This window comes from Salmo salar, chromosome ssa06, assembly GCF_905237065.1.
Source record: "Salmo salar chromosome ssa06, Ssal_v3.1, whole genome shotgun sequence".
NCBI classification, from domain to species: Eukaryota; Metazoa; Chordata; class Actinopteri; order Salmoniformes; family Salmonidae; genus Salmo; species Salmo salar.
The window spans coordinates 21,246,052-21,257,263 of NC_059447.1; the positions used below are offsets into that span (position 1 = coordinate 21,246,052).

General features: G+C 44.7%; 2 protein-coding genes and 1 non-coding gene across 3 annotated transcripts in view; 1 reads left to right on the plus strand and 2 right to left on the minus strand.

Moving 5' to 3' along the window:
- Positions 1-1,758, plus strand: part of LOC106606641 (testis-expressed protein 2) — a 46,602-nt gene extending 44,844 nt beyond the window's left edge. The window contains exon 12 of the mRNA XM_045721281.1: positions 390-1,758. Coding sequence (XP_045577237.1) covers positions 390-533 — 144 coding nt within the window. The 3' untranslated portion in view covers positions 534-1,758. The remainder of the gene's footprint in view (positions 1-389) is intronic.
- Positions 1,759-2,111: 353 nt separating this feature from the next.
- LOC106606640 (60S ribosomal protein L3) lies at positions 2,112-10,823 on the minus strand. The gene is made up of 11 exons (XM_014202982.2): positions 10,805-10,823; positions 9,598-9,814; positions 8,262-8,454; positions 7,736-7,904; positions 7,397-7,532; positions 5,915-6,101; positions 5,257-5,417; positions 4,864-4,965; positions 3,833-3,928; positions 3,511-3,630; positions 2,112-2,258 (listed from the first exon to the last, which is right to left on the minus strand). The coding sequence occupies exons 2-11, from the start codon at positions 9,598-9,600 to the stop codon at positions 2,196-2,198; spliced, it is 1,230 nt and encodes a 409-aa protein (XP_014058457.1). The 5' UTR covers positions 9,601-9,814; positions 10,805-10,823; the 3' UTR covers positions 2,112-2,195.
- LOC123743589 (small nucleolar RNA SNORA71) lies at positions 2,650-2,775 on the minus strand. Its single transcript, XR_006770445.1, has one exon. It is a non-coding gene; the product is annotated as a small nucleolar RNA SNORA71 (small nucleolar RNA).
- Positions 10,824-11,212: the final 389 nt, after the last annotated feature.

An 11,212-nucleotide genomic window follows, 5' to 3' on the forward strand; every position in this document is an offset into this window, starting at 1 on the left:
TGTCCTCCACCTGTGAGGTGGTGCCTCAACATGACATCATGCACGAGACTGACTTCATGATACAGTGCTGTGATCAAGGTTAGCGTAGGTCCAAGCATGATGATACTGTAGCAACAGAATGGTTGTTTGATTCCTGTCTGGACTTATTGTACTCCTAGGTAAGGGGCAGAAGTGTTTGCATCAGCTATTTTCATATCTATACATATCTTGACTAATACAGTAGTCACAAATGATGTATAATACTATAAATCCAATCCCAGCCATCTGGTACCATACCAGTGTTAAGGTGCACCATATGTTGATCCTGCAAATTGCTAGGACTTCATCTCCTGTATTGTCATCTATGTATATTTGTTTAGCATTGCTTGTTGTTCTTGCGTCCACTGCAGAAGGAGTTTGTGATGCCCAACATGGACGACCTCTATCTTCCTCTCATGTCCTCCGTGCTGGACAACCCTCCAGCAGCCCAGCATTCCCCAGCCCACTCCTCACGCCGCTCTTCCAACGACTCCCAGTACTATGTGTCTGAATAGCGCCTCACTGTGGCAGTGGATGGAGAAGAAAAATGGAAAACCAGTGGGCATGGATCCACAGTGGATTCTGAGCAGATAGAGCTTGGTTCAGTCCTAGCTTGTGATGGATGGTCATAGCGAAGCCTGTGGCTGGCACGTACAACGTGGCATAACGACTGGAGAGTGGCATGCAGGAGATAGTGGCATGCAGGAGATAGTGGCATGGCTATGCTCTGAGCAGCAAGAGGGACTGGTATAACCGTATAGAACCCGCTATAGCGCCCGGCCCTACTGATCTAGAAGACTGAACTTAGACAGCACTCTGCAATAGGGAAATGACCTGCGATAGTCCTGTAATCAACCAGGCTGACGTTTATTGGGATAAGTCTTGTCCGTGAGGCAGAACTGAACAATTGACACTAGATGGAACAGCAAAAATTCAAAATTGACTATATTGTAAAAATTCATACACAAAAATGTGCTTTTTGGTCTTAATTTAAAAGTTTATGGTTAAGGATAGGTTTTCAAATCAGATTTTATGACTTTGTGGCAGTGCCAGCAAGTGACCACTCTGCATAGCTGCCTCCAGAACAAAATACGCTAACCTACGTAATGAAGAGTGAGTCCCAGTTGGCACCATATATCACAGGAGGTTGCAACCATGTTTGATACCATTCCACCTATTCCGCTCCAGTCGTTAACACGAGCCCATTCTCCGCAATTAAGGTGCCACCAACCTCCTGTGCTATATAGTGCACTGCTTTTGACCAGGGCCCTGCTATGGTAATGCACTACATAAGGAATAGGGTGCCATTTTGAATAAAACAGCAATAGGTAGATATGTTCAGTTGAAGGAAAGTGAATATGGGCATTACTGGTAGGAACTGTCACTGTACGATGACTATGCTGTGATCTACTGAATCAGATTGTCCTCAACTCTTGAAGGTGAGCGTTGTACTCATGTTGTCTAGTGGGCAGGCCAGAACATTGGTGTATTATTGGCCTGACAAAATGGACTCCTTGAACAATTCCTATTTTAAAAGTGATTGTAGCCCAGAGAAGATTCCTAGGAGATTATTGGTTCTCTAAAACGTTTGTCATCAAATGGCTTTCTGAGTGGATTTTTGGACAGCGTACCCCCTCTTCATTGATCAACTAACCGATACTAAAGCATGTATAAATGGACAGGCTATCAAGATATTGTGATGGACTAGTGGGAAAAATAAAACTTTATAAAAATACAATACATGATTAAGATATCTAGTGCATCTTTATTGGTCAGTTGCACACAAGGTCCAACCGAAATTTGACTTCCGCTTTTAACCGTGTGCCACCAGCGGTATTGTGGAGGGAAGCCACAAGTACTCTGTTTAGCCATCCTTTTTGGGGGGGGGCACCATTAGTCAGTAAATCACTGTGCCACCATTAGTCACTTATCCAAATGGCAGCCCATTCTATATTTATACAGGAAATAGGGTGTTATTTGGACCCTGAACAAAAGTAGTAGACTATATGGGGAATAGGGTGCCATTTGGAACACAGCCCTAGTCTAAACTAAGTGGAAGCTTATTTGAAAAGAATAGCCAAACACCGCCTGGATAAATAAGACTGTTTTATTAGAAGACTTAATATAAGAATTTGTTTCTCTGTTGAGCTAGTTTTAACGGTGGACCACCATCAATTCTAAGCCTCCTCTGGCAATGGTTCGGCGGGCAGTTTCTTCAGCACGTCCTTCTTCAGTGGGCCCTGTAGGTCAAAAGTCACAGCAGGGTCAACAGAAGTTCAGTATTAAAGCAACAGGTTCACCCAGACATGGGTCATGTCAGCTGAGATAGAGGGTAACGTCCCAAATGGCACCCTATATAGTGCACTACCTTTGACCAGAGCCCTATGGGTGCCAGTTGGAACGCAGAAGGGAGAGCACCACTCCACCTCATTCCCCATCATGCTCCAGTCCACATCCCTTTAATTCCACATCTCAATTCACTTAACCTTTTTTTCCTGAGCACTATCCAGAATCCAGCTAAAACACATCCAATTTCACAATTGTCATAGCATTAGATCAAACCATGGGTTTAAGCAAAAGAAAACATTTTTTTTACACGTTAAAAGTATTGATTGTTGTAGACGTGGAAGATGTTCGAAAGATACAGGGTTTGACAGGAACAGGTATTCCAACAAACACGGGAAAACCTTTCATCACTATTCCTGTACTATCAATGACTGAGACAACAGTCATGTCATAGTCACTTTCGATACAGGGTGTCCGCCTTAACAAACGCTTCAGTGCCTCCATCACTAACACTGTCCGTCAGTCCCGCTCCTCCCTCCCTCCCTCACTAACACTGTCCGTCAGTCCCGCTCCTCCCTCCCTCCCTCACTAACACTGTCCGTCAGTCCCGCTCCTCCCTCCCTCACTAACACTGTCCGTCAGTCCCGCTCCTCCCTCCCTCCCTCACTAACACTGTCCGTCAGTCCCGCTCCTCCCTCCCTCACTAACACTGTCCGTCAGTCCCGCCCCTCCATCACCAACACTGTCCGTCAGTCCCGCTCCTCCATCACTAACACTGTCCGTCAATCCCGCTCCTCCCTCCCTCCCTTACTCACTAACACTGTCCGTCAGTCCCGCTCCTCCCTCCCTCCTCCCTCACTCACTAACACTGTCCGTCAGTCACGCTCCTCCCTCCCTCCCTCACTAACACTGTCCGTCAGTCCCGCTCCTCCCTCCCTCACTCACTCACTAACACTGTCCGTCAGTCCCGCTCCTCCCTCCCTCCCTCACTAACACTGTCCGTCAGTCCCGCTCCTCCCTCCCTCACCAACACTGTCCGTCAGTCCCGCTCCTCCCTCCCTCACCAACACTGTCCGTCAGTCCCGCTCCTCCATCACTAACACTGTCCGTCAGTCCCACTCCCCTCTACAATGATTCAGCTCACTCCCACACCCATCCACAGACAGCGGGGCCTTACACCCAGGCCCAAACCCAGCCGGTACCCACCATGAAGGCCCTCTTCTCCTGGGGGGTCTGGAAGTGGCCGTAGCCAAACTTGGAGGTGGTGTCGATGAACTTCAGGTCGATGGTCTCCTTGGACTTGCGTGATGTGTGCACCAGCATGGACTGTGAGAGAGAAGCACATGACCACACACGGTTAGAGTTCAACACACAGTCAAATATATCCCATGCTTTAGCATCCCCAACTCCTATGGTCATGTTTCTCTCTCCGGCATCAGTGGTTTGATTCCTTCACTATTATTCAGAAATTAAAACATCATACATCATCTGCACAGAGGTAGTTGTCACTAACACATGGGCACTGTACCTTTCTCAGGGTGAGGACACGTTTCCTGCAGCCGATCACACAGCCCTTCAGCATCAAGAAGTCATTTTTCACGTCACCATAGTGGGGGAACCCTCCCTACAGACAGACAACAGGATGGATGAATAATTACAGATTAAACGAATAGTACACCACATTAATGGCCACAACCTGCAATACATACTCCATTATAGTGCATATACTGGCCATGTCAGCCATATACCCATCTTGCATGTCAGGCCTCTACGTTTGGCTTTACAATGTGACATCAGACAAAGCTGGTGATCAAAAGCAGAGGATGCATCACGTCATTAAAACCTAAGGATCCGCCCCTTTCCCCCCCAATTTTCTCCTAAAATGACATTCAAATCTAACTGCCTGTAGCTCAGGACCTGAAGCAAGGATATGTATAGTCTTGATACCATTTGAAAGGAAACACTTTGAAGTTTGTGAAAATGTGAAAGGAATGTAGGAGAATATAACACAGCAGATCTGGTAAAAGATCATGCAAAAAAAATCTAACATTTGAAATGCAAGAGAAAGGCCGTAATGTATTATTCCAGCCGACGTGAAAGTTAGATTTGCCAGTAGATGGCAGCAGTGTATTTGCAATTTGTTAGACTTATCCAATGAACCATTGCATTTATGTTCAAAATGTTGTGTCAGACTGCCCAAATGTGCCTAATTTGTTTATTAATAACTTAAGTTCAAAACTGTGCACTATCCTCAAACAGCATGGTATTATTTCACTGTAATATCTACTGTAAATTGGACAGTGCAGTTAGATTAACAAGAATTTAAGCTTTCTGCCCATATAAGATGTCTATGTCCTGGGAAATGTTGTTACTTACAACCTCATGCTAATCGCATTAGCCTACGTTAACTCAACCGTCCTGTGGACGGGACACCGATCCCAAAGAAGTTTGAACCAATAGTAAGAATTAGAATGGTTGCCTTGTTATATCACATCATTCCCAGGCTCAGAACCAGGTCAATAACATTATTAGGACGTTATAGTGATGATATTATATTACCATGGGGGTGATAGTCTTCTGGGTGGTGTCGTAGTTAGTGGAAGCGTTGTTCTTGATCACTTTGCCATCCTGGACATGGATCCCTTTGCCAATACGGTAGATCTGTAGACAAGAATAAAACACTGAAACAGCATGATGGTGGTGAACCACCCTCAGTCTAAGCAGTATGAACCTCCACATAATTACAGTCAACAGAACACAAACTAGTTCCAGTTCAATACACAACTCAAACATTCACACAGATCGTTCATTAACCAAGTATAATGTATGAAGAAAACTAATTTTACAAGGTAGTCAGTCCCTTTGAGGTCAAAACACCAATTTTTCAAGGAACACCTGGTCAAATGCTGAATTTCATATGCCCATCTCAACTAGAGCCCTGGTGCTGCGGACCTTCTTGTTGAGCTCTGTGCGGTGGTGGTAGCCCTTCTGGCCGGCACGGGCGATGGTGTAGCCCACACGGGAAGGGTGCCAGGCTCCGATACAGGCCACCTTACGCAGGCCCTTGTGAGTCTTCCTGGGCAGTTTCTTCACTCCCCAACGACTGGTCACACCTGACAACCAATAGGAAAATCAGTAGGAAATGAGTTATGCCACAGGACCAGCCAATATAATATAATATCTGAATAGTAATACACCGTCAGTCAGCAGACATTGACATCTTTTACTAATTAGATTATTATCAGCAAGTAGAAAAAGTCTGGGTCTTCGAGACATTCTGTTAGACCTAGAGACATGTCTCAACTATGGAGATTTTATAACCAATGGTACTGCCATGTTATTAATGTCCATATAGATTTCTCCCACTCATCCCCGGGCTGAGTGACAACTCATATGGTCATTCTCAACAACAAAAATCTCTCTCTGGCATCAGTGGTTTGATTCCTTCACTATTATTCAGAAATTAAAACATAATACATCATCTGCAAAGAGGACATTGTCACGTTTGGTAGCAAGACAGAACAAATGGATGAGTGGGAGATCTGTACCTAGGAATATCTTCTACGGTGACCCTTTTACCTCGACGACCAAGTACCTCAAAACCTCTAACCTTTCATCCCGTGACCTTTGGTGACCCCGATGACGTCTATCATCTCGTCCTGGTAGAAGACTGAGGACACAGGGACGGGCTGCTCCAGCTTCTCCTTGACCCAATCCACCTTCTCAGAGATGGTGCCGCCGTTCAGCTGCACCTCCATGATGTGGGCCTTCTTAGCTTTGAGGGGCAGCAGGCGAATCTAGAGAGAGACAATTATAAAAAGGTACAGAAGCCAGCAAGATTCTCACACACACCTTTAGTGCCTCCGCTCCCTTCACTTCCACACTGACTAAATATGATTTATTCTATGATTCAGTCTCTGATCTAGGATTGTCTTCCCTTTCCCCAATCCTACCCATTATTGGGGGAAATCTCCAGATCAGCGTCTAGGGCAGGGTTGTCAAACTCACTTTTCCCCGGGAGCCGCATTCGGTCTACAACAAGATCCGGAAGGCCGCATTGAATTTCGAAAAATATTTACTTGCCACCAATTTGCAAAAATGCATCCCCTATCCACCCCCCAAAGCTCACTCTGTCCAGTGGGAGATTATTAATGAGCTAGACAATTTCAAGGAACTGTATGAATGTAGGTCCATTATTTCTACAGTTTAGATTTGGTTTTAGTCATTTTAAAGCATATAAAGTTTGTTTTCCTACAGACACGTGTATATATATGTATTTTTATTTTCACCCGCGGGCCGTATGTTTACACCAGGGGTGTCAGAGGCAACTTCACCCTACAGCCCTGTGACTCGTCCGTCAGGTGTCCGATAGCCTTGTCTATTTGTGCGGCCTTGACTCCTATGGTCATGTTTCTCTCTCTGGCATCAGTGGTTTGATTCCTTCACTATTATTCAGAAATTAAAACATCATACATCATCTGCAGAAAGAGAAAAAAACATCTGCCAAATGTGACACTGACCATAGGAATTATCAAGACCGCTAGAACAGATCTGGAACCAGGCCAATTCTCTGACTGGAGACATGATTCACATACACATTGCTCTATCCCCACATCTTACAGTAATCATACAGCCCCACTGCTTCGACAAACAGACACCACAATACCCTGAATACATTCAGTAACATTGAGTAATGTTTGTTGCCAACACAAACTTCCCTCAAGGGAAGTACAGTCGAGGTTCTGCTCCTCACAGGAGTATTTTTAAACTGTCATTTGAAACTCCATACTCTAGTACTCCTCTGCATGTGTGCGTGCGAGAGAGAGCGAGAAGACATTTGTTCGCAACGGGGGCCTTGAGATTAGAGAAGTTTCCCCCCACCCCTTTCAGTTGCCATGTGATTGGTAGGAGCTGGGTAGGCTGTAACTCAGACAGCCGTGCCCGTTCCGAAGGGAGGTCCTTGGGGTGGAGACGGGTGAACCCCAGGGATACCACCAGCTGTCACTCAATCAGCACAAGCCAATAGAAACTCAGAGGATAGGAGTGGAGGATTTCCGTTGGATCACATGATTGATAAGAGGGTTGTATGTACCTGAGTGTGGATGAGAACCCGGATGGATGTGCAGTATTTCTTCATGTTATTAAAGTCCTTCTCCAGCTGCTTCTTGCCACTCTCGTCTGTCCACTTCTTGGCATACTTGGTGAACGCCTTCTTCTTGCTCTTGTACCTGGAAGAGTTTACATACAGGGTAGAGATTGAAAAATAATCTCTTGATCACATGTTACTTCCTCCTCCCCTTCTCTGGCATCAGCGGTTTGATTTCAACACTATTATTCAGAAATTAAAACATCAAACATCATCTGCACAGAGGTCAGTCACGTCTCCATACTTCAATGTGACACACACACACACACGCTCATTGTCACCCACCAGCTTTTGTAGAATCTGCGCTTGCACTCGTCACTGAGGTGCTCGGCGAAGATGGTCTTGAAGGACCTCAGGCCACGGACTGTGTCGATGTACCCAACAACCCCCACCACCATCACAGGCGGAGTCTCGATGATAGTGACAGCCTCCACAGACTCACGTTTGGCTTGCTCTGTTGGGAGGGAGAGGAGAGATGGGTCAGTTCCCACAAAAACGATAAAGACAAATGGCCTGTGTGTAGCCTACAGGAGGAACGACAAAGTGTCATATCAATGTCAGAGCAGAACAGAGGAAGAAGACTAGGATTGAAAACAGAGCTGGGCTCTCTGGCATCAGCGGTTTGATTCCATCACCATTATTCAGAAATTAAAACATACAGCGTCTGCAGAGATCCTTGTCAAGACGCACAAACAGATCTGGGACCAGGTCTAATTCTCTCATGGCTCTTACTCCTGATTCACATATACATTGCTCTAGCCAAATCTTACATCATCCCACCATGACACGTGGTAAGGCAGACTGTACATACTCAGGCCAGTGCGGTGCACCTCACGCAGGATGTGGGTCATGCCGGCCTTGTAGCCCATGAATGCGGTGAGGTGGACGGGCTGGCTGGGGTCGTCCTGGGGCCAGCTGCGGGGCTTCCCCCGGTGCTTCTTGCTGCGCTTGCAGGGCAGGAAGCCCATGTGCCCATGGCGGGGCGCGTGGAATTTACGGTGAGACTGGGAGGGAGCGAAACAGATGTACACGTCAATAAACTTCTGATAATGCTTCAAGGGCTCTAAAACCCCAAGTTATTGCTGTGCTTTACCCTTGATAAAGTTCATTTTGATGTCTGTCTAATTTTTTTTAATTTCAGGTTATAGCTCTGAATAATCCCCAAAAATCACCTCCTCCCCATGCGTACCGTCAGTAACCCACACATCCTACATGTTTATGATAGACGTCTTGTCCAGTTTAGCTCGGTGCCAAGAACAGGTGTCAGGAAGAGGCCTAACAGCTGCATTCTGAGAATGAATGGCCATGTTGTGTGCCCTGTCGGCCTCGGAGCTTAAGTAACGGTTGCTCAAGACAAGTGTCCGTGTGCTGAACAGCCGATACACTGACTAATACAGGCAAAGAGACGGTCTTGGGAAATTTAGTGACGATCAAGATTCATTAGCCATCAGAACACATGTAGAGTAACAGTGGAAAATTCATTTTACAGGGATCAACATATCCACACTAGAAATATGCCTTCATAAGCTGACTTAACAGACTACTGCATTTCTGTGACAGCTAAAAACTTAAGAATATTCTTGCAAATGGACCAATAATGCAAGCGTTGTACATTTCTATGCACGCCAGAGATTTGAAAGACAGAACATAAGAAAACCTGGGAAAAAGGTGTTGCATCGAGGTCAATAGATTAATTTCTTTCCACATGAAACAAATCCTTCATTATTCAAACCAAGTTAGTAGTACAACTAATGAGAAAGATTTCCTATAGAGCATTCATTACAAAATAATACTTGGAGAAACTCAAATAAAGAAAACCGCTCTAAAAAGTCATCGTGACAGCAGATGATTCTGAGGTAGCCGAGAAACAACAGCTAAAGTCCAAAGAAATGAGGATATTACCGACGTTGAGACCATGTGCAAAAAGCACAACGCCATTGCCCTCTTGCACATGGCATACTGAGAAAGAACAGGGAGCACGCAATGTGTTCAACAAGTTGTCTTAATATCCAACAAAACACACCAGATAAACTTAAAATCAAACCATACACACAAACAAACACACAAACAGAGCCCCTGACCAAAGTTAGTAGACCCCAAGGTGCCCTTCAGGTTAGAAATATAGAAAAGACAGCAGGAGCACTGACCATGTCTGTGTGTGCCGTCCAGGCAAGGGACAGAAAGAGATAGGAACAAGTGCTGATGTCAGAGTCATACTCAAGATGTTACTCTGTGCAAGGGCTCTAATTTGGTGGCTGGCCCAGTTAAGGAGCCGTATTCATTTTCAAACAAGACCAGGGCTGCCAGCACTGGCCCATGGTGGGCCTCTGGTGGTGGGGTGCCCAGACAACTGGCTGCAGACATCTGTGGGGAGAGAGAGACATCTACTGTTTATCTACTGTTACTGTACCAATTCATAACATGTTTGGGTGGACGACGTATTATATGTAGGCTTATAAAAGGCTCTTCTTATGAAGATTGAATGCGTGACAAGGTTCAAGGGTATTTATTAGACACTTTCACGAGGTAATAAACATGACATGTTTCCCCAGCGCAAAACACAGGAGGTTTTTTAAGTTCAAAAGAGCAAAAATATAAATACATCCAAGGATAATAAAAATAGCTATTCAAACCGCTAAATTACTTCATAATGCAATTGTTTTACTGACAACTATTTACCAATTTTGAGACAGAACTTCATGTCACGGTACAGTACAATACAAAATAGCTAACGAACGAGCTAGCTACATGCAGTAAAAAGACCAATGGAACGCAAAACGTGTGGGATAGAACAAAGGACACATTCATTGGCCCCAATTCAAAATCTTATCCAACAACGTGGATCTCGGTCAAATCCGTCATAATTTGTGTGTTCCAACAGGACCACAATCCGGGTTGGATATACTTGACTGTTTTCGCGGCATAATATTTAGTTCTCCTTCTCTGGGTTAGACATTCGGCTAAATGCTAACTCCAGTTCTTAGAAACTGGTAACATAGCTAACGTTAGTCATATAGAAATAGTTTGTTTGGTGACGATGACATAAACAAGCATTGCGATTGACATTCATACAAGTGTTACTCCAATTTTTACCCCAACATGAGTGTCAAATACACAAAACAGCCTTAATGTAGGCCAATTTGGATTGGCGGCAACGAGGCGATTCTGGATCTAGCTAAAATGATCACCCCCACGTGGCACATGCGTAGCGTTTTCATGGCATTTCCATTGTTTTAGTCGAACTCTTTACTACTTTAGATAGATAGCTAACTAACTACCTGATCTAGTCGAGGGAAATACCTCCATTTGATAATCGTAACGCTTATCATTAGTAGTTTCATTAATACAACTTACTGTAACAACTCATCCTCTTCCGCTCACCACCCTCAACTAGATTGGCGCACACTGACGACTTTCTGGACGTTTTTTTTGGTAATTTGATGTTTTATGCCACCTTGTGGACTGGAAGTTCATTAAATTAGAACACACCAGAGACCAGTATATAATGACGAGATCCCAAAGGCGGGAAGGCTGGCGCCAAGCTTAGGTCCAAAACAAACCGATAGAACGCATTGGTCTTGTTTTGGACATATTTGAGTTCAGAGTTGCCTCTTCCTCTCTGACCACACATTTTCTCTGCGCTGAACTTTTACCTTCGACCTCTGCTTGAAAAATAAAAGAAATGTAAATGCAATATTCGAGATAAAGGGTGTAAATAAAATATATAAATAGTTTTTTTGTAATCTTACTGACATTTTATTT